We start from the raw sequence: 23,622 nt of genomic DNA, 5'->3' as shown, positions 1-23,622 counted from the left end.
GCACTAGTGAAAGCACCACCAGTGCACCCCGCTCCACCTCAAACTAGGTTGAGGGGCAGCGCCGCGCATGCGTACAGGAGCCGCGCTTCGTCTGCGCGGAGAAACGATGCGCACCAAGCCTCGCTCCGGGAGCCATGGAAAATGTGTCGACCTGCGCGCATGCGCACATTGCGCTTTCTCCCCCTTCACTGGATGTGCTTCGGCGCACAGTACGTTTGCCGTGGTGACGTAGAGGCCTACGCCCCGCCCCCGGTATAAAAGCGTGCGCGGGCGCCGGACGCCATTGTGCTGTGGAGCAGGCCGTGCTTCAGGGATCGTGTGGGCCCCGCAGCGCCGCGCTCTTCTCGCCCTGCCTCCCCCTCAGCCCGCCGAGATGCCGCGCGTGTACATCGGGCGCCTGAGCTACCACGTGCGGGAAAAGGACATCCAGCGCTTCTTCAGCGGCTACGGCCGCCTGCTCGAGGTCGATCTCAAGAACGGGTGAGGCGGGGGCGCCCGGTGGCGGGGCGGGGCGGGGCGGCCGGTGGCGGGAAAAGGAGGAGGGGGGAGGGGTCGGAGCTCCGTGGTGGGGCCCGCGGCTGCCGCGTGGCGCCGCGTTCAAAATGGCGCCGGTGGGGGCGGGGAGCGGGGCGCTGCGGCGGGGCTGGCTCCATTGTCCGGCCGCCCCTTCCCGCGCCTGACGGCCGCTCTGTGGGCCCCGCAGCTACGGCTTCGTGGAGTTCGAGGACTCCCGCGACGCCGACGATGCCGTGTACGAGCTGAACGGCAAGGACTTGTGCGGGGAGCGGGTGATCGTGGAGCACGCCCGCGGCCCCCGCCGGGACAGGGACGGGTACAGCTACAGCAGCCGCAGTGAGTACAGCTCCTTGCCCCGCACCGGGGGCGGGCGGGGGCGGGGGGGGGGGGTGCTCGGCCGGTCACTGCTGCGATAGCCGCATATCCTTTCTGTAGAGGGCGGCTGGGTGCGTGGGACCCGTCCCCGGGGTGCGGGAGGGATGGCATTGCCGGTCTCCTCGGGCATTGGTGTGTGTGGCTGTTGGGGGTACTCGGGTGCAACGCTGGCTGCAGGGGGACCTGCCACGCTTTGCTTTGCAAACCTCTTGGCTTGCACACGCCTTGCGCTTCAAGTACTCTATAACAGCCCTGCACTCACTCAATGGTACCTGTAATTGCATAGGAAGCAGACTAGAGGGGCGATTTTAGTGTAGTGTTGCTCTAATTAAGAACAGGGATTACTAGTAGAGGTTGTTTATAGTAACTTAAATATTTGGAAGATTAAGTAAGCTGCATATCTTAGTGTAGTAGAAGTGCTCACCTGCAAAATGCAATGTGAGCCTTTCAATTGAATATACAGAACTTGGGGGAGGGGGCGGTTACTTAAGACAGATTGTAGAAAATATGGGAAGTAGTAGTAAGCTTTGGATCAATGATACTCAGACCTCAATGGTTCAGGAGTCAAATTAGTGATAAACATTGCCCAAAAGATCCACACTAGTGAGAATTCATTGTTTACATTTACTGTAGTGCTATTCACAATAAACAGTGTGATGGGAAATATTTAATTTTTGTGTATGTATATAGTATTTTCACTGCCAAGTGATTTACCAAGTATTATTTTTATTAACTACAGTTGGTTGTTAACATAGAAGTATCCAGATTGAATAATAATTAGTGTTTTATCATGTGTTGCAAAAACTTGAAAGAGTTGCATTAACAGCTACATCAGTCTGAGTATCACTGCTCTAGATGCTTGTTACTGGGTGGGTGGGAGTCTGTCTTTTACAAGTTTTTAAAAATTCAAATGTATGTTTAAAATTGTTGCATGTTCAATTCATACTTTTTAACGAGTCCTTGATGTTTCAATTTAAAAGTGACCAGTGGGGCTGAGGCTGTGTCCACTGAGGCTAAGATGACTGCCTTTCCTGATTGGCCATGGCTTTTCCATACATTGTGTGACCCTTGCCCTATGACCCTTTGGCTGACCTTACCGGAAGCCATGACGACAGCAGCCTTTTGCCATTAGACGCAGGGTGATGGTGAGGATTCCAAGGGTTAGACAAAACTGGTTAAACTGAACTAGGTGACTGTTACCTTGCGTGTTTTGTGGCCAACCACCAAAAACCTCATACTGTGATGTAAGTACTTAGCATAACTAGTAAACGTTTTTGTAAAATGTAGAATTGCATGTAATCAGTTAAGTTTTATATTTTACAATGTTCTGTAAAATAAAACTTAGCAAGGTAAATCTAATAAAGGAGCAGTCACTCTCTAACTGATCTTAGGAGCACAGACTGGTAGGATTTTAGTCTATTTGATTTGCCATTAATATAGATCACGGCAAAATTGCAACTTTGTATGAGGTTTAGAAAGATAATGAATTCCTACTCCTGTAAATATAATGTGTAACTAATTTTTTCAGAATATTTAGCTGCTGTCACATTGAGACAATCTAATTTTGTTTCTTTGTACAATAAAGGTGGGAGTGGTGGAGGCAGTGGATATAGCAGTCGGAGACAGTCAGGAAGAGATAAATATGGACCGCCTGTTCGTACAGAATACAGACTGATTGTTGAAAACCTTTCCAGTCGTTGTAGTTGGCAGGATTTGAAAGTATGTATTAACGTGAAATCTCTTAATAGTCACTTGTGACTAGCAGAAAGCAATAAGATTTTACTTTAATGTGGATGTTTTTTCATTATTTAGCAGAAATATTTTGAAATGTATTCAGGCATGCTAATTTACATTGTTGATGTTTTTTGCATCTGCTCAGCTTTGACTTAGTGACCTACTTGTACTGAATAAATGTGGAAATGGTTATGTAACTCTTCATCTACTTTCTAAGGATTTTATGAGGCAAGCTGGTGAGGTAACTTATGCGGATGCTCACAAAGAACGCACAAATGAAGGGGTAATTGAATTCCGCTCTTACTCTGACATGAAGCGTGCTCTGGACAAATTGGATGGCACGGAGATAAATGGCAGGAAAATCAGACTGGTTGAAGACAAGCCACGGACAAGCCATAGACGATCTTATTCTGGCAGCAGGTCAAGGTAACTTTATAGCAAAGACTCTGTGCTCTGATGAGAGGGCCTATTATATGTACTCTTAATGTTAAGAGTAATCATTACCTTTATAATTTGTTGATACTTCAGGGATAAGATGACTCCCAGGGGTCTGGAAGGAATGTTTTTCCATGATGTAACATTGCATAGTTGACCAGGTGCATTGTGGGGAGGACGTTTCACCTTCCTCTGAAACATCAAGTATAGGCTACTGACAGATGGTATTCTGGACCTAGATGGACCAATGATCTGCTCTGGTATGGCCACTCCTGTTGCTAAAAATTCATGATAAGACACTTTGGCTATGCTAAAGTAAGGGGGGAGCAGGACATACCAGGCTTAAAAAAAAACACCCTCTGAATTTGGTGTAGTCAGTTACAGGTACCTTTTTGAAATGTCACCAGGTCACGATCTCGGAGAAGATCACGCAGCAGAAGTCGTAGGAGTAGCCGCAGCAGATCCCGTAGTGCCTCAAAAAGCCGCTCGCGGTGAGTAGTTTGTGTTGAATGATGCTTTCTGTTAATTCATTAAACTATATTTATTTATACATAGGAACTGGCATGTGTACATTTTGGTCAGTGGTGAATAAAAATTGTGTTCTTTTAAAGATCTAAATCCAGGTCAAGAAGCAAAGATCGTTCACGTTCCAGATCTAAAAGCAGGAAGTCTAGATCAAAGAGCAAATCCAAACCCAAGTCTGATCGAGGCTCCCGCAGCAGATCCAAGGAGAAATCCGAGAAATCTCGAAGCAGGTCTAGATCTGTGTCACGCTCTCCCAAAGAGAATGGTAAAGGAGAGGCTAAGTCTAAATCCAGATCAAGAAGTAGATCTCATTCGAAATCACCACAGCAGCAACCACCTGCCAAGGCTCGCTCTGAGTCACCACCCAAAAGAGCTGCATCAAGGTCCCGCTCCAGATCTCGCTCAAAATCTCGCTCACGATCAAGATCTAGTTCAAGAGATTAAGACTAGAACTCTCCTCTTACTTTGCACACTATTATGGAACATTTTCCTACTTGCCAGGCCATTAATCTTTTATGTTAGTACTTAAGAAGTTGGTTTCTTCTCTTGGAGAAGGGAATGGCCTGAGAACCAAGTAATGAGGCATATCTAAATTTGATGAAAAGATGAGGTTGTACAGAAATGTAAAAGCAGGAGACCCCCCCTCCCTTTTTCTAGAAATTAAGCTAAACTTTTAATTTTATAGCATTTCAGCAGGAATAACTTACCTGCTATTGGGTGGAAGGTGGTTTTTATATTAAAAATACATGTGTATGAGGCTTCAGTTCAGGCATTTTGAGTGTTATTTTTCCTAATTTTTTTCACTGTTTTTTAAAATTATGAACATCAGTTTAATTGGTTATGGCTTGCTACCAGAGGCATGAGCACCTTGTTTAAACAGGTCATTATAGATGATGTGGTGGTCTTAATTTGTAGAAGCAGAATGTGAACTGAACGTATGGTAAACATAAAACTAGGCAAATTTCAGACCAGCAATAAACTCAGTTTGGAGCACTTCAGTTGTGCTGTATCTTAACTTAGCTTGGCAAAAATTTTCTTTCCTGCTTTCCCATAATTGTATTAAACTAATAAAGGTACTATTCTGCGGACTGACATGATGCAGTATTGCCTAAACTCATAAATAAGTTCAAACAATGGAAGTAACATGACTTTTTAGTTTGCTTGGATTCCAGGTGACACACTAATTCTCACAGTGGTGTCTTTCTGGATGTGGTCCTTATCATTAGTGTCTTGTCTCAATGGCGGGCCTCTAAACATTTACCTTTTGGGTATGTAAAACTGAGTAAAGCTTCCTTCCCCTATGATTCATTTAATATCCACGTTGCTTCAAAATATGAGAACCACAATCCCCTTGGGTATGAATCTGAACCTCTATGGGATTGTAATGTATTGGAGCTAGAGTTCTAGTCTTAACAGAAGGCTTTACTAAACCAGATTTGCCAATTCACTTAAATTGTGGAGTAGAATCCATCCCAAAAGCCCCCTTATAGCTAAATTGACTTTTGTAACCTGAAATAGCAAACATTAGAACTGCCTTGTAATCTTTATACAATGTGTAGTTTTACTTGTATAAAATTAAATCAGTGACTCATTCTTGTGCTTTTATTACACTGTGGCTTCTTTTCTGACTAAATTGCTGAATTCTTCTCTGTGGCTTCTGAGGTAGATTCTTGCTATGTGGAGAACACATCAGGTCATTTGATAAAATTAAATGAGGTGGCAGGACATACTATAGTTTTATACATTGTATTAGTCTTACACTGTGACATTTGGTTTCTAAATGTCTTGTTTGAGACTTTTAATTGTGGGCAGGAATAAGCATTCAGAAACATCCACAATAAGGGAAGCTATCTTGGACCTATGTATTTGTAACTGGTATTTATTTTGTAGGCATAAATACCTGCAAACAAGGTGGATTTCAGCCTTGTTGAAAGTGTCTTAAAATAAATCCTTTCATTTGATGGATCTTGAAATAGTATTTGTTCTACAAAAAGACACCAGCATGTGTTGATGCAAATTCTTCTAATATAGCTAACACATGACAATTTTCAGGGGTGAGGAGTGAGGGTGTCAGCTTCCTCACTCACAGGGTTGCAATGGAGAGGTGGTTGGGCTAAATTTCAGTCAGTGGCTTTGAAATGTTTGCTAGCATTCTTTCTTGCTTAAAGTGAAAGATGCCCTGAAAACTTTGTAGACCTTTTTGGTTAAGGTATGTGCTTTTAAGAGGTTTCTGGTCTTTGCAGTTTGACAGCAGGATCAAAGAACTGATTGACTTAGTAGAATCCCTTTTTTGTAATCATGGCCCCACTTCTATCGAGTTAACATTAGAAAGTCCCATTTTGAAATTTCAAGCATTGCAGAAACCAGTGTACCAAGGTTACTCTGGGGCACAGAGAATTTGCTGGCGCATTGACTCCCTCCTGAGTTGTTCCGTGATCTCAACTTGTAGTAATGTTTCTCCCTTTTAGTTGTAAAGAGAATATTGAAGAGTTGGGGGCATCTTTATTAGACAGTCTTAAAAATGTTGAGCATTCCTACCATTGAACTAAAAACAGAACTATGTAGCACTTTAGACTAACAAGATGGTTATTAGGTGATGAGCTTTCGTGGGCCAGACCCACTTCCTCAGATCAATATATGGAAGAAAATCGGCACAACCATATATACCAAAGTGATACAATCAAAAAAATAAATGCCTGTGAAATTGACAAATCAAATTTTAGAACAGAGTGGGGTTGAGGGGGGAAAGCTAATGTCTGTGAGGTAATGACATAGGGGTGATAACTGGGGAAGCGATCTTTTGATATCAAAGATAGCTTCCCCAAATATCACCCCAATGTCATTACCTCAGACACTAACCTTCCCCCCCACTCCCACTCTGTTCTAAAATTTGATGTCAATTTCATTTTTTTTATTGTATCACTTTGGTATGTATATATGGTTCTACTGATTTTCTTCCACATATTGATCTGAGGAAGTGGATCTGGCCCACGGAAGCTCATCGCCTAATAAACTACCATGTTAGTTTTTAAAGTGCTACATAGTTTCTTTTGTTTCAGCTAGACCAGACTAACACGGCTGCATATATCACTATTCTACCATTGAACTAGATACTGTAGAGCCTCTCATACGATCAACTAATTGTTCAGATTTAGTGTAGATAAGTCCTTAGTCTGCTGAAAGCCTGACACGTCTTCATGGTAGACCCTGAAGATAACACAAACTTGAACAATTTCACAGCTTGATATTTTGGCAGAAACATCCCATTGAGTGTGCTTGTCCCAGATATTTTCCCACACCACCTCCAGGCATCTAGCTGCCAAACCTTGGTTCCCACTAGGGATGTTAAAAAGCAAATGCTTATCAGATAGTCAACTAGTCTATCAGCCTTTCCACTAGTCGATTCCCCCCTCCATCCCCACCTCTGAGAGGTGCAGCGAAGGTGGGGGGGAAGGGGTAGTACTTCAAAGTGGCATTTCAGAGGGGTAGTTGCGGTGGAGCCCGGGGTCAAGTGGGGCTCTTAGCAGCATAGCATGGAGCCCAGGGTCAGTGGCGGACTCGGAGTCCCTGCTGACCCCGGGCTCCATGGCTTCAAAATGCACAAGAGCCCCTGCTGGGCACTCTTGTGCATTTCAAAGCAGGCACCCACATGCAGCCTGGTGTCAGCAGGACTTCCCGCTGGCTCCGAGCTGTACGCAGAGTTCCACATTCCGCCTTCAAAATGTACAAAATGACTCAGTCTGGCTGAGTGCCTTCCCCACCCTCACCCCGCCATGGGGGCTATTATACGTTTCAAAGGAGGAATGCAGAAGTGACTAGTTGATGAAAATTCTGTTGACTAGTCAATTAATTGCATTTTAACATCATAGTCAGAGCTGGAAGAGGCCTCAGGAGGTCAAGTCCAGCCCCCTGCCCAAGGCAGGATCAATAACAACTAAAACAACCCAGCCAGGACTTAGTCATGCGGAGACTTAAAAACCTCTAGGGATGGAGATTCCACTCCCATTCCAATACTTCACCGCCCTCCTAGGGAAATAGTTTTTCCTAATATCCAACCTAGACCTCTACTGTAACTTGAGACCATTGCTCCTTATTCTGCTATCCGTCACTACTGTTAATTCCTGCTAACTTCAGCTCAGTTTATGCATCCTCAGTGTGAACATATCTCAGTGTGAAAACTGTGAAGTTAAAGATATAAAAGAATAATCTAAGGTGATGTGTGAATACAATATCCCCTGAAGCTGCTATGGAACTTTGATTCTGAACTGCAGAATCTGGTGTCCTTGCCTTAGAATTGAGTTCTTAGCATATTGTGGTGGAGTATATCGAAGGCCTTAATACATGGCCTCATGTTACTGCATAAAGTTATTCTGGTCTCCTTTCTCTGTTTTACCTTAATGGAAATTTCTCATTCCCCCTGAAAGTCATCTCCTAGCTAAATGTGAACTGTTGTCATACTGTAATTTTAGAGCAAGTGTTTTAGAGCAAGCTTTCCTTCACTTATTAGGGTAGATATTCCTCTAATATTTGCCCAAAAATGTGATCTCTTATGTATATCTGGATTTAATAAGCTGCAGACATGGGCAAATAGAAATATATGCTCCCTTTTTGAGTGACCTTATTGCAAGCACAGTTCATTAAGATACACTTGTAATACAAGTTGGACCTCCCTAGTCTGGCACCCTCAGGACCTGAGCAGTCCCGAAAGAGTGGATTTGCTAGACCCTAGGAGGTCCCCTGCTACTGACCACGCAGCCCACTGCCCCTCCCAATTGTTGGGTCCTGGCAGGACTTTGTTTCTAATGCCACCTGCCCACTAGGGCTTTTGCAGGTGGGGTTCCCTGACCGTTGCTGGCCCTGCTCTCGCCAGCCCCCCAGGGTACCTAGCCGTGCTCCCAGCTGCACAATCAGACCTCCCTGGGTGCTCTGGTCCAGAAATGCCTATGGTCCTGCAGGACCAGAGAGTCCTAGTTTAGCGAGGTACAATCTGGTTTAGAATCAGCGTACCAGATTTTACTTGAGTTCTGGAAAGATTTAATCTTTTTGCCATAGAAGATAAATATGAATTCATGCATTCTAAAGAATGATGGCTTTAAGTAAACCCTATTTGCCAAACGCTGTAATACTTATGGAAGAGTGAAGTCCAAATGCATGGAGGGGGAAATATTAAATCAACCTTGCATCTCTGAGATTTCTTCCCTTGCCCCGTGGCACCACCCAACAAGTGAAACTTGTCCTGGAGTAGTCTCTAACCAGTACTAGTAAAGCACAAACCTCAGTGGGACTGTGGCAAGGTAGATTAGGTCTGAGCTAGAAGCTGCATGGCCTTATCTTTCCTCGGAATAAAAGCAAGAAGTTATCCAGGCTGCCTGTAGTGGCTATTAGGGTCCAGAAAGACCCTATATAAGGGCTGAGCTGTTGAAGGCCTGCCAAAAGAACACTGGCTGGAGGAGAGAGGGTACTTGCAGGAGGCAGGGGTCACCCCAAAGTATGACTGCAAAGCAAGCTCATGCCCAATCAAGAACAGAGGGGTTGTCCAGTGGGGGGAGGGGAACGATATTGGAAGAGCAAGGGAGGACTTGCAAGAGGCAGAAGTCAATCTGTTACAAAGAGCTAGTCCTGATTCCCAGCTGCTCATTATAGACTTGTAGTAGTTTTGAGTGTCAGAAAAATATAAAATGCAGGACAATGTAGCACTTTAAAGACTAACAAGATGGTTTATTAGATGACGAGCTTTCGTGAGCCAGACCCACTTCCTCAGATCAAATAGTGGAAGAAAGTAGTCACAACCATATATACCAAAGGATACAATTTAAAAAAATGAATAAATATGAAAAGGACAAATCACATTGCAGAACAGGAGGGAGATGCGGGGGGGGGGGGGGGGGGGGAGAGGAAGGAAGGTAAGTGTCTGTGAATTGATATTAGAGGTAGGGAGAGTGGGATGTTTGTGAGTTAATGGTATTAGAGGTGATAATTGGGGAAGCTATCTTGGTAATGGTTAAGATAGCTGGAGTCTGAGATGGCGAAGTGTCTGAGATGTTTGTCCAATGTACATAGCAGACGGACAGTGAGTTATAAGATCAAGAACACATATTCCTGCGCATCCAGAAATATAATCTATGCTATCATGTGCCGAAAGTGTCCGTCTGCTATGTACATTGGACAAACATCTCAGACACTTCGCCAAAGGATTAATGCCCACAAAACAGATATCAGACAAGATCACAAAGAGAAAACAGTTTCTTGCCATTTTAACCAGAAAGGACACTCTCTCAATGACTTAACCACCTGCATTCTGCTACAAAGACCTTTTACATCTGCACTTGAAAGGGAATCCTCTGAACTGTCATTCATGTTAAAATTCGACACTTTCCAAAAAGGACTCAACAAACATTTGAACTATCTCACCCATCAAGATAGTTTCCCCAATTATCACCTCTAATACCATTAACTCACAAACATCCCACTCTCCCTACCTCTAATATCATTTCACAGACACTTAACCTTCCTTCTTTCCCCCCTCCCCCTGCATCTCCCTCCTGTTCTGCAATGTGATTTGTCCTTTTCATATTTGTTCATTTTTTTTAATTGTATCCTTTGGCATATATGGTTGTGACTACTTTCTTCCACTACTTGATCTGAGGAAGTGGGTCTGGCCCACGAAAGCTCATCATCTAATAAACCATCTTGTTAGTCTTTAAAGTGCTACATTGTCCTGCATTTTGCTTCAGCTACCCCAGACTAACACGGCTACATCTCTATCAGAAAAATATAAGTGCTTTGTATGCTCTTCACGGCTGGGTTTCTTGAGTGTGTAGTGCCTATTGCAGGAGGGCCTCTCTTATCCAAGTATTACCCTAATGTGTTTTGGAATGATTTACATCTTCATGGATGGGTACTGTATGTCAAATTAAGGCCATGGAAGAGCTTAAATCTGTGCTAGCCTGCATAATGATATCCTGCCCTAGGTGCACGCTGGTGAACAGACATCAACACACTTCTCTCGAAGCATATGTTGAATAGACTACTGTGCACCTGCAGGCTGAACAGCAACTAGGTGGCTGGGTCAGAGCAAACCTAAAGTGGTGTTTCTGTTATACAACTCTCTTGTTGGGAACTGCTTTTAAAACATCTGGAAATGAAACTAGCATTCTTTTGCACACACCAAAATGTTGCAGAGAGCATGAAGCTGTGGTATTACAACTGGAACAGGAAATAGCTTGAACATCTAGTGGACAAGAATATAAAAAATGTTTATTAAAAAATAAATCTACACACTGCATATGATAACTTCATTTCTGAGTGGAAGACAGCTGTTAGTCTTGGCAAGTGTCCTTGAATAGGACAGTGGACTGGGATGGAAGGGTGAGGTACCTACTTCAATTAATATTTCATACACAAACTTCTTGTTGGACTGTTTCCAGCTTCTGCTTCTCCAAAGTCCAATTGTTACTGTATTGGCATTGCCAACATTCATGAAATCATTGTATGCTTGTAAATCAAAGAGCTAAAGCTGAAAAAGTGGGAATTTGGCTCAGTGGTCTAGAAGCACTCAAAGTCAGAAGTCTTTACATTCAGCATGTCCTTGAGGGAAGAGTAATGGGATTAATAAATGCTATGGTACTAAAATGCCATGGGTGCAGTTGAAATTACAATACATTGTACAACACAGAAGGTAAGACTCCCACAGCAAAGCCAATTTAACAGTGTTGCATTTCCTTTCTGGTTCATGGTGTGTATTTAATACTACCTGAAATACATTAAACTGCACATTTCAGGGAAGATGAATGTAAGTATTCCTATGTGTAGTGCTTTGAGTGCTGGCTTGTGATTTTTTTTTCAATTGTACCTATTACTGTTGCAATCACATTCTTTCATTTTTGTTTGAAGAGGGAGATGAATAAAAACAATCAAATCAGAATTTGCAGATCTTATCTCTTCCAGTCTTGTCTACACACACGTGCATTGTTTTCCCTAAAAGTGTAGGCTTAAATAAATTAGGTTGAAAGGATGCAAGTTTGTTCATGCACATTGTCAGTTGCATGGCGTATTTGGATTTAGCTTAATCCTGTAAATAAGCAAAAAATCTTCCTAAAACTAAAATAAGACTGTCTACATCCAAACTTGTTCTCACTCCACTAACTTTTTTTTACAAACAAAAGTGGCACAAGCTGTATAGATGTATGTAATAGCTCATTGCAATCAGAACGTTATTTATCACCCAACAGGTGGTGTGAGGTTCATCCATTGCATATCTACACCCCATCCATAATGCAAGTGTCAAGATGTCTGTGGACATACTCCATAATTTAGTCAGTTTTGAAAAGCAGCCTTTATTCAATTCTGGGTGTCTTCTGTTTTGGGACTGTCTCATTATCTGTTCATGGAGAGTGATTTTTTTACATATGGGTGCGTCTCTAATACAAACTATTTGCAATTGGAAGTAGTGGTGTAGCCCTCAGTGGGCTGTGGGCCACAGCTGTCCTTGTGCTCCAGCTTTTACTGCAGCTGGGGAACAGTGCTGAGGCTTACCTGCTGTGTCCAGCACTCAAGCTGGGGCACAGGGCTTAGCCCCTGCCCCTATCCAAAGTCAGGGCCCACCTACATGGATCCTTCTGGCTGTGCCAGTGATAGCAAATATCTAATGGCTCTGTGAAATAGGCTTAAATATTTCTTGAACATATGCTTTTGGACAAGACTCCCGCACAGAGGATTTCAGCCCAAAAAATAGTTTTTGGAAATTTCTGAGCAAATGAAAAGATGTGCTAGGAAAGTCTTCAGGAGGAGAGTGGGCAAATTTAGTAAGGCAGATTATGACCCTATTCAAACACATGCAACTTTTTTTTTCTTTCTCTTCTGTGAGGAACATGGCCTCTGCCAGGCCAACTGCCCTTTTTTCTGTTACCACAGCAGCCCCTAGTAGGGGGAAGATAACTGCAGCACCTGCTCTAAAGAATCTACATTCTGCAGAGAAAAAAATCGGGGCTATGGGGGAGGGCTTGAATTCTGCAAATGTATGGTGGCATAATTCCCCCAGGAGTAAAGACTTATGGATTTACAGTTATGTCATGACAGTTACTGCTAGTTTTTGTCTGCTCAGCTCTCACTGCTCCCTTTCTGGGCTAAACTAGAAGGCTATGTCTACACTGCAGGCTTCTTGTGCAAGAATGGCTGTTCTTGCACAAAAACTTGCTGAGCATCCACATTACAAGCCTGTTCTTGCGCAAGAAAGTTTACAGTAGATCATCAGGAGAGAGGGCTTCTTGCGCAAGAGTGATTCCTGTCCCCCCCGAGAAATAAGACTTCTTGCGCTAGAGCACTTGCACAAAAAGACTAGTGTGAATGGGAAAAGGAGTTTATTGCGCAAGAAACCCCGATAGCTAAAATGGCCATCAGAGCTTTTTTGTGCAAGAAAGCGTCCACACTGCCATGGACGCTCTTGCGCAAAAGTGCCTGCAGTGTAGACGTAGCTGAAGAGTATGGAAAGAGCAACTGACCATGCAGGAGATTTAGAGGAAAGCAATATGAAAGATGTGACCTGGATCTGTTGGTTGGTAATGAAAGACTGCTGCCTTTCGAGTTGAAACTGTAAGTGCAATGTATAAAAGACCTTGGACATTGTATGCCACCATTTTTGATGGCCAAAGGGAAAGAGATTTTGCAGTAATCTTATATAATTTTTTAATCCATATATCTCAGTGCTCTGCAAAGGAAATATTGTGATCCCTAGAGCAAAGGGAAGTTGGAAAGCTATCCCACACAGAGCTCTGTGCCTTTAGGGAAGTTCCTGACCAGCAGTGTCTCATAGCTCAATGGTTGTGTACAGAGCACAGCAGGTGGACAGTCTACCTAGAGATGGGGGGTGCTCTTACCATGTCTTAGTGTGGGGAGGACAGGCGTGTATGGGAATCTGGAGTTTACCTTGTGTTTATAACAGCCTGGGCTTCACCAGGATTTTCTTACCTAATGTTAGCATGCCTCTCCTGTGAAAAACAATATTCCTTACAGCAGTGACCTTAGCCATTCAAAAGGTTCAGAGAGCTCCATACCACTCCAGCTTTGGGAGGGGGTGGCGGAATCATCAGATTAAATTAAAACACATGCTTTAGAATTCAGGTTTACATCCATGTTAATAACATGGAGAATGCATTGAGATTGACTCTGGGCGTATGTACATATATAAACAAGCAGGAGTCCCTACAAATCTTACAGGCTGGTTTTGATCAGTAAATCTCAATGCATTTTGCCAAGGGAGTCAGCATCATTCTCTTTCAAAGAAGGGGGACAAAGCACTTAAGGTAAAGTAACTTTCCTGAGGTAATCTAGCAGGCCAGTGGCAGAGCAAGGAATAGACTGCAGGTCATCTGAATCCTGTTTTGTATTTACTGGGCTGCAGCACTTCCTGTTTTTAAGTGTCTGAAATCATGATCACTCATAGTAAGCTGCATTCAAGGAACATGCTTTTTTGCATGTCTTGCTAGCAGTGAGCATGGAATGTTCTGTCTCTATCCATGAATCACTTTCTCTCAAAGTGACTAAATCGACTCTTTTCCCCTGAGCTGAAGCTATATGTGAATTCTCCAGAACAGGAAAGCTGGCAGCACAAGCAGCCAATTGCTACACATAATCTACCCCCCCAGGAAAAAAAAAGGCAACGGAAAGTCTATTTAAAGCCCGAGTGCATTAGCAAACTCTGATGATCAGCTCTGATTAGTTAATCAAAATCCTTGACCTGGGTCTCTTGTTCTTTTTATGAACAATGAAGATGTTGGGGCGGGTTGGAGAGCGGGTGATTCTAAGCTCCTGGAGATGCAAGAGTGACAGGATTTCCAGAGCCAAGAGCTTGGTTCTGCTCTCCTTGAAGTAAGTGGGAATGTTGCTGCAGGCTTCAGTGGTCCAGCATGGAAGAAGACAGCGGAAGCCTCCCCTCCACTGCTTTGCCAAGGTACCTCATTGCTGGTCTCTGCCAGGCCTGGTCCCCCAGACAGGCTGCGAACGCACCTTGTGCCCTGCTACTCCCGTCAGGGATCTTTCCCAGGCAGACTTCCAGCTCTGCCTAAGTCACTGGAATCTGTTTTTTTTTAATGCTACCAAACAAGGACATTCTCCTGCCCAGGGTCATAATACCCAAGTGCTGGATCAGGACCAGCATGCTTAGCACTTTGCAGATCAAGCCCTAAATCCCTCTCAAGAGTGTGATAAGATGAACGGACTCATCCCACCCACCTCCTGCAGGATTGATTTATGTTTATTTTAAAATGTTGAAGTGACTGGAGAGTTGCTCCCAGGCGGCATCTCGACAGTCCCAGAGAGCAGAGTCCTCTCCATCCCTCCCCAACACAGAAGCAATCTGGGCTTTTCTGCTTCCACTTGGGCCTGCAATGAGCACATCTGAAGTACAATGCCCATTAGGGATGTAAAATCCCATTTAATCAGTTAACTGGTTAAGTATAATGTTTAACTGATTAAGCAAGTTCCCACAGGTGAGGGGAGGGGGACAACCCAGCCAGGGTGGAGCAATCCCATAACACCCCCCCCTGCTCAGCCCGCCCACTCCTGGAAGTTCAAATAGGCAGCCTCTGGCCTGGTGGGTGGGCCTGGCTGAGGTGGAGCAGTCCCCAGCTAATTAGTTGCTGGAAAGCATCACCCTGTAAGCATAACCAGTTACCCATTCACATCCCTAATGCCCATGGCCCTTTCCTATTCAGCTGCCAACATAAGTGCCCAATGAGTGCCAGCTGTGCTGCTGCTTTCTGTGCTGCAGACACACCTGCCCAAGAGAAGCTGCACTGAAAGCATGGGTCACCATCGCATAGGAATGAATTTCAGTTACTAGTGACCTGGCTCGATTTGAATTGGTGGCCTAGTGGAATTTGCTACCCACTTCTTCACCTAAGTCACATCTGAACTCAAGTCTTGGGAGATTAAAGCATAAATATTTGCTAGTCACTGAGACACGTTCATTCTGTGAAGCATACAGAATTCCCTGATTACTTCATATAGCTGTGCTTAAGCAGGTGTAGGTGATACCAACCAAACATCCAGCACTAGAGAGCTGCGTGAGCAAAGCAGGAGAATCAGGGCTTGGCAGCTAGTAGGATGTGTTTGTTCCTTGTCCTCTACAATGACTTTCAAGCACACCAGTTTCAGCCACGTTTTTCAGCAGCAAGGCAGGCAGAGCAGACGGGCGCTGGAGCCTGTGCAAGTACATGAAAGAGGGAATCTCTCCATGCTCCTGCATGCAAGGCAAAAGAAAAAGCAAAGCACATAAACCTGGGTTTTAATGTTTTAATAACATGCTGTCAAAAAACACGGGGAAACTGGTTAATTGCATTCCATTCTGGTACAAAAATGGGTCACAGTCCTTACCCCTCAATGCTGTTCCCCAATGGCTTTTAGGTAAGCATGAAGACAGTGACAATTTTTAGCAGAGGGATCCTGTCACTAAGATGTCTGTAGGAGGATGAATATATCTAGGTCACTGGGTCTGAGCTTTGCTGTTATGTTTAGTAATTTCCAGCTCCCATAGATGTACATGCACTGCTTTTGAGCTAGTCCTACTTCAGTGCTTAACTATCCTTAGTTAGAATGTTTCTCTTAATATCTGATCTAAATTTCTCTTGATGCAAATTAAGCAAATTGTTTTTTGCCCTAGCATAAGTGAATGGAGAATAACTGAGTACTGTGCTCTTTTTAACCGCCTCTTACACATTTGAAGACTGTTATTGTGCACATCTGCTCATTCTTCTCTTGTAATAAAACCTGAAAAAAAATTGAAATTTCAAAATTTTGATGGCAAAATCTGAAAAATAGAAAATATTGTGGTGAAAAGCCCCCCACTTCGCATTTTACCAGCTACAGTGTTAGTTGAAATTGACATTAAACATTTTGAAAACTTTCACTCTTTATTTTACTAATTTCAGCACAAAAGGTGTGGCAGCATGAGGTAGCAATGTTAATATCATCTATCTAATATTAGATTGGGTGCCCAAGATGGAACAGATTATATTCTAGGTAAGGAAGCACAATGGATTTATATGTACCATTTTCCGTTTCATTCCCTATACACCCTAACATTTTATTTGCAGTTTTTGACCAGTATTCTACAACATCTTCCAATTATTTAATGATGCACAAGTTCTAAAAACCAAACCAAAAATCTGACTTGCTGTTTGTGTCTAAGTTCCCAAGATAACCAAACTGAGAGGCCAGTCTGATATTTTCTCTTACTCAAGCAGAGTACAGCAGTCAAGGATTTTTGACTGGATGATTTTATTTTAATACACTTTCCTAGTGCTCCTGTTCTCCCTCACACACACTTCAGTTTAAATCAAACATTTCTAAATGAATAAAACAAACAGTTTTTTCAATAACCAGTCCTATCTAGGAACAGTGTGTTTTTAATTTTTATGAAAAGGATGCTATTAATACAGGACAACCAGTTAATCAAGCATTCATACTGGAATTTTCAAGCGACTTTCAAAAGTCTGTAATCACTTGTGATCAGCGTGTGTGTGTGTTACGTTCTTGTGGAGAGATTATCTCGCCATTTCAGTTTAATTTTCTGAATAGTCTCCTGCCCTCGGTTCCAGGGGAAAAAATCCCAGGTCCAAACCCAAATGTAAACTGGATACCGAATGTATTTTTATCTGCTCAGTTGTTATAGCAACCAAAGTTCTAAACCGATGCAATCACATTCCAAAATAATGTGATGTGATTAAAAATTGACACGGCCGCGTTGAAGAATAAATGTATTGCGTTGTTATGGCAACCGGAAGAGTTAAATTCTGCCTGCATAAATTTAAATCTGCCAAATTATATGAAAAAATCTGGAGAATTTGCTAACATGGCAATGGAGATTAACCTCCGCACCGGGGTCTAGTTAGTCAAAAGCCATCAGCTTTTAACTATAGAATCTCTTTCTTGTTTGCAGTGTAAACCGAGTCAGCCTCATTCGGATTACAATCTGCTTCCCAGCGCAGCCCGGATTCGGGCAGGTGCAGCTGCAGATTGCATTTCTTTCGTTGCTGCCTCGCCCCTGATGTTCCTGCCCTAGATATGCTATGGGGATTCACACACGCCCCTCTACCCTTGCCTCTGAAGGGGCGGGTGAGGCGAAGCAGACGTGACTGCAGAATGACACGAGCAAGGGCCGTTTGCTGCCACGGCTGGAAATCCAGAGGTTGCTTGTCTCAGACTCTCCACCGCCCCGACCCAGGCCGGCCGTAGCACAAACTCCAGGGCCCATGCACGCGTCCTTGCGTGAGAATCTGTTCGGGGCGCCTCCGGGCAGGGCGGTGTTAAGCGGGCGCGCTGCTTGCGCTCAGTGTGGCGAAGTTCAAAGGATCGGAGCGGCTATTGGTCAGTCGCACGCGGCCCATTGTTTAGAAAACAACAGAACTTCAGAGGTGACCTCCCCGCCTTGGATGCCAACGTGCCATTGGCTGCACTTCGCCTTTGGCTCCGAGGGAGAATTTCCCTCGTGTCCTAGGCTCCGAATCCTCCCATCGACTATTTAGTATTGAAACCGAACACCCCCCCAGCCTTGCTGCCTGCTAGCATGAACTCCCGCCATTGCCCCTTTGCTTTCCCAGGCTGGACACTGGCTATTTTCGAAAGGTTGGGAGGGATTTGGGAGTTACCTCCACCTGCCCTCAAACCCGCGTGGCCTCTGCCCTTAGCTATGTCAATCGCTTCAGTGAGCTTTGCCCGTGTAGCTAAGAGCAGCCCAGAGCCATACAAGACACAAACCCAGCCAACGGCTGGTTGTTAGTTGCACTTAACATGCAGAAAAATATTGATCCCCCCCCCCGGCTAATTAGCCCCTGCGCCTGGCTCTCAGCAGCTTCCAAAGGGCTCTCCATTGCTGGCCACGCCAATCGCAGGGTCTCGAGAAGATAAGGGAATGCTCCACGTGATGGTTTGTTGCCTCGATTAGCAGTGACTCCCTTAGCCATGGAGGAGTGTTGCGAGCGTCTCCCATCCCCGTCAGCCCGTGAAGGTCAAACCTGTGACTGGGTTCAAAAGAGAACTAGATAGCTCAGGTAGCGGTGGCTAGCAGCCTAGATGGTCGGGGATCTGGCTTTAGGCTCTATATGTCCCTAAACCTCCCCCTGCCCGAAACTGGGACTCCACTACAAGGGCCGGCTCACTGGACAATTGCCTGGACCGGTTAATTTCCTCTGAAACCGCTGTCTCTACAGCCCTGTGCATACGAGATTTGCATCTGCATCCACAGCTGTATCCGCAAAACGGAGCCGCTGATACCCGCGGGTGCGAATATCTGCGGATTTGCAGGGCCACTGACCCAGAACGGCTTTTCCATAATAGTTTTGGGCGGGGTTATTTTAAATGCAGCCTACACAGGCTCCCTGGCTACGAAAATCCGCACATTGTGCGCAGCATATTTTGACTCTTCTCCTTGTTGCAAACTATCGCCATCAACAGCAACACAAAACACATTGTCAGGGAGCAAACAGGACAGAGCCTAGGGGACGTTTTATCTGAAGCGTGTGCTTTAAAGAAAAAGAAGGGGGCTGGGGCGGATGCATTCATCATTCCAGTTAACTAATGAATTAATTCTAAACTTAACCCTGATCTTCAAAAAGCCCAAGCAGAAAACCCACCAAAATACCGATGTGCAGAGGAGGGGCCGCCCCCACTGGCAGAGAAAACCCGGCTGCACAGCAGCCTCGGAGGGGTTAATAGCGGGTTTAATTCTCTATTTATATAAAACGGGAATTGCAGCGTGGATAACACACGTCTCCCCCCAGCCCACCCCACTCTCGCTCGCTGTATATTAAATATGCTTTGCTTGTCAATTTCTTAGCCAGTGCATTTCTGCAGGGCAGGCGGCCCCGCCCCCCCGTGTGCGCAGGCGCGCGGCAGCCCAGGTTCCCGCAGGCTCAGCATTCAGTGACCACAGGCTGATTATTGTAGGTAAGGAATCAGATAAGAAAGTAATTTATAAACCTCTTTAAATCATCAAGATGCACCTCGGAAAGGGTCTTCTCCGTGCTCTGCCCACCTGTGCGCCCGGTTTGCATGCGACCCGCATCGCTTTGAAAATCCCACATGCCTGCCTTTGCAACTAGCTTTTCTTACCAGCATTTTGGGTTATTTTATTGTATCTTTTGGGAACCAGATGCTCTAGATTTTTATTTGTGCTTGTGCAATGGGCAGAGCAATCGCAGAGCCGAGGAAAGCAGGAGGTAAAGCGGGGCTGGCAGGGACAATGCAAGTGCTTGCAACCCCAGGATGCTTTTCTATTCCATGTTTAAACTGAGGGAAGGTTTCTTTTTTTAACCCCCTTCCACCATCTCCCCAAATAGGCGAACGAGTTAAAGAGTTTGGAAGGCAGCGAGGCAGAAGGGAGAGAGGACAGGGGAAGGCTTACGAGGAGCGGAGATATTGGATCATTTTTGCAAACTTTCTTCTTAGTGCAATTCCCACTCTCCCAATTAGAGGAATTTCTGTTTGTGCAAGAGAATTTTTTTTAAAAGAGAGAGGGAATTCCGCCATTTTGATGTTTAAAAAAAAATTAAAGGCTTTTCGGAAGGTAGGGTTGATGGGCAACCCTGGTGCTAGCCCTGCCAAAACGCCTAGGCGTGGGGCAAATGCAGGCAAGGCTGAGAGCGACAGGTTGAGCCACGGGGGAAGGAAGGACCCCTCCCCCCATCCTTATTTATTTTTGTTGAAGCTTCTTGAAGTGAAGATTCTCTAGGGACAACTCTGCAAATCAGGTGGCCCGTGGCTGCCTCAGGCACTAGAAAAGCAGCAGTAGCCGTGTCTATAGGTCCTTCTTTAAAGGTCCCAAGGTTATGGGGGTGGGGAGGTGTTACCACCATTTCTTTAAAGAGTGGGAAAGAACAGATCTGGGCAATTATTCTTGGATACTTAAAGAGGACTCATACAATTTTTGGTTCATTCTCCCCCCCCCCCCCCGTATTTTATCTGAGTGCCATTAATGTGGAAGGACAGGCTCAGTGTGTAAAAGATTGTTGCACTTGCTCACATTTTGATTCTCAGCTGGCTGTCAGGAAAGGGGCGGGGTGAAAGGCTAGTGTGCTAGCATCCTTGGAAATGCTGTGCCTGGCAGGCTGTATGTTTGTGAAAAACTACTGAACACACTGGTAGGTTAGGCACTGGCTGTGAATAAATGGGGAGCCCTTCCTTTTGAGAGAGCCTAGATTAGAACAAGAGTCAGAGATGTGCTTCACTCTGCATCACACAACTAGTATAAAATGCCAGGCGTGGAGCCAGTAGCAAATCAAAAGATGGAACACAGAGCTTGCTTTGGACCATGTTATGATTGACATGTATGTGTTACAAAGGCAATTTTCCTGCACTAACTATTAACAGCAAATGTGGGGAGGGGTGATGGAGAAATATAAGTACATTAAAAAGGCATCTGTCAGGGTGTGTTGTTTGTTACAGGAGTGCTCCTCACCTTTTCTTCCTGTGGTTCAATGGGGAATGTAAATCTGCCAGGTATCCAAACTGTTCTTCACAGTGACCCCTGCTGGGGGAGTTTAGGGGTCTGTGCAATTGTGGGCTTTTCTCTCCCATTTGCTGTGGTGACTTCTGTTGTGAATTTTGGGACCATAGGAGCAGAAGTTTGCACAATCAATTGATGCTCCTGCCATGTTCCAAATAGTGACTCCTGCAGGAAGAGGCTGGAACTGGAGAACCTATAAATTTTGCCTTCCTGCACTGTTTCCTTCAGTGACTGCTGCTGGGAGAGGCCAGGATAGGAGCTTTCCTGACTCCTGTACACCTGGGCTACGTCTAGACTGGCATGATTTTCCGCAAATGCTTTTAACGGAAAAGTTTTCTGTTAAAAGCATTTGCGGAAAAGAGCGTCTAGATTGGCATGGACATTTTTCCGTAAAAGCACTTTTTGCGGAAAAGCGTCCGTGCCAATCTAGACGCACTTTTGCGCAAAAAAGCCCCGATCTCCATTTTAGCTATCGGGGCTTTTTTGCGCAAAACAGTACTGTACTGTCTACACTGGCCCTCTTGCGCAAATGATTTGCGCAAGAGGGCTTTTGCCCGCATGGGAGCAGCATAGTATTTCCACAAGAAGCACTGATTTCTTACAGTAGGAAGTCAGTGTTCTTGTGGAAATTCAAGCAGCCAGTGTAGACAGCTGGCAAGTTTTTCCGCAAAAGCAGCTGATTTTCCGGAAAAACTTGCCAGTCAAGACTCAGCCCTGAGGTAATTCCTCAGGGATGCAGTGAGTCTGGAGTAGTCAGAGAATTCCTCCAGTCCTATAGCTTTGTAATGTTCCTCTTTCCTGGGGGTTTTCAAATCCAGCCCAGCCTTTATCTTCCAGGTAGTGGCTGCAGGAAAAGGGGCAATGCCTTTTAGGGCAGAATTTGGGTTTATTTTTCAGCTAATAGAAAAATTAGCAGTGACCCCAGGAAACATGAACACTTTTTGGAATATTTGTGGACAGTGTTTCACATCCTCTTGGATGTGTCTACCTGGGGAGGAGGTAAATATTTTAATTGCATATTAAAGTCAATAGAATGTGTGCTTTTTTGCAAAATAACCTGCAGAATGACTGTGACCTGTGCTGTGGGCTCCTGCTGGAATAGCTGTGGGTTTACCCACAGCCAGTGCTCCTGCCCTACACCATATAGCAACCCCTGCTGGGAAAGGCTGGGACTACAGTATTTGTGAGCTCCCCTACAACCAGCTGTCTTAGATCAGTTCATAAAGTGACTCTTTTTACAAGTGGATGAGCTTGTTATAGAAGACACCTGAGCCAAACTGCAGCCACATCTGTGTCATGCAGCCTGCACTGGGATGTTAAGAATTTCCCCCAAACACGGGCCAGCTTGGCAGAGGTGAGATCAATTAAAAAATAAAAAGCAGAACTGATGATGGTAATATGCCAGGATGCACCCCCTTTCCCCCATCCCCAAAGTAGTTGGCTGTGGTGACTCACTGGACTAATTACATCAGTTACTCTAAAAGCTTAACCCATGAAATGCAGTTGATGAGTATGCGGAAGTAACCCAGGCTAGCCCCGCTTGGTACTCTGTGCCTGTTGGTAGCTGATCTGCAGAGATGTTACTGAGTCTGCTGCTGCTCCGGATAGCATGGCTGGGTCTTTTAGCTCGAACGCTACAGAAGTTTGAACCTACACAACTGCAAATCTGAGTTAAAGCCTTGGTGCCAACGTCCCATTCAGAGGTGTCCTGCTAGATGAGTCATCAGGGTAAGAAATGTTTCATACCCAGAATTTACTGCTTTTGTTTGTTTTCTTAAATTCATGCATTTGTTTCTGTAGGGGCATTGCTGAAGGTAGCTGCCTTTCTGGCTGCCTGTCTCCAACAGGATCCTGTGCTCTGACCCCCAGTAGATAAATGATAATACACAGTGCAGATAACAAACCAGTACAATATGATCTTCCCATCCCACTCTGAGATGTGAATATAATGAGGATGAAAGAAATAAACTGAACATATTTCAGCTCTTTCCTTCCCGACATGGGGAGACAGATGGGTTTGGAGGGAGCCACAAGATTATCAAATCCCGCTGCCCAATCCAGAGAAGAGAGTCAATTCCACTCTAAAAACTTGGGACCAGATTTGGTAAGGCAGAGAGAAGCCAGAGATCCATGTGCACTCGCATGATTACACACAGCTATGAAATCACCACCATTGGGCATCTGTGTGTGCCAAAGGGTGTCTCGGGGTTTAGGCTGCCAGTTCATACACAAAGCTGCGGGATCTGCAACTGCTTGTGTATTTTTGCAAGTGGACCTGTTCTGTGGAGGGCAGGAGAATAGTGGAAGTTACAGTGAGCCAGCTCCTACCCCCTGCTTTGTCTCATCAATCATGTGTTGCTAGTCCTGGCAGTTTTGTCACGAGTCTCACACTGTGTGGTGCTTTTTGGAAAGCCCCAGCTCCTGGGGCAATTGATTGTGAGAATCTCAGCTTCCATTTAAAACAATGGAGGTTTCCAGCCCTCATAGTTGTGGAGTAAAATGTCACCAAAGAGCATCCTAAACGCTCCGGAATCCAG

General features: G+C 44.8%; 2 protein-coding genes across 2 annotated transcripts in view; both read left to right on the top strand.

Annotated features, from left to right (window-relative positions):
* The first annotated feature begins 256 nt into the window (after positions 1–256).
* On the top strand, positions 257–5,190 carry SRSF6 (serine and arginine rich splicing factor 6). The gene is made up of 6 exons (XM_075901378.1): positions 257–480; positions 704–852; positions 2,477–2,610; positions 2,843–3,051; positions 3,468–3,551; positions 3,672–5,190. The coding sequence occupies exons 1-6, from the start codon at positions 374–376 to the stop codon at positions 4,027–4,029; spliced, it is 1,041 nt and encodes a 346-aa protein (XP_075757493.1). The 5' UTR covers positions 257–373; the 3' UTR covers positions 4,030–5,190.
* Positions 5,191–17,945: 12,755 nt separating this feature from the next.
* Positions 17,946–23,622, top strand: part of L3MBTL1 (L3MBTL histone methyl-lysine binding protein 1) — a 73,406-nt gene continuing 67,729 nt past the window's right edge. Inside the window, exon 1 of the mRNA XM_075901377.1 lies at positions 17,946–19,527. The gene's annotated coding sequence lies outside the window, so the exon portion shown is untranslated. The remainder of the gene's footprint in view (positions 19,528–23,622) is intronic.

The sequence above is a fragment of the Pelodiscus sinensis genome, chromosome 18 (assembly GCF_049634645.1).
Source record: "Pelodiscus sinensis isolate JC-2024 chromosome 18, ASM4963464v1, whole genome shotgun sequence".
Taxonomy (NCBI): domain Eukaryota; kingdom Metazoa; phylum Chordata; order Testudines; family Trionychidae; genus Pelodiscus; species Pelodiscus sinensis.
This window is presented reverse-complemented; position numbering and strand designations above follow the sequence as displayed.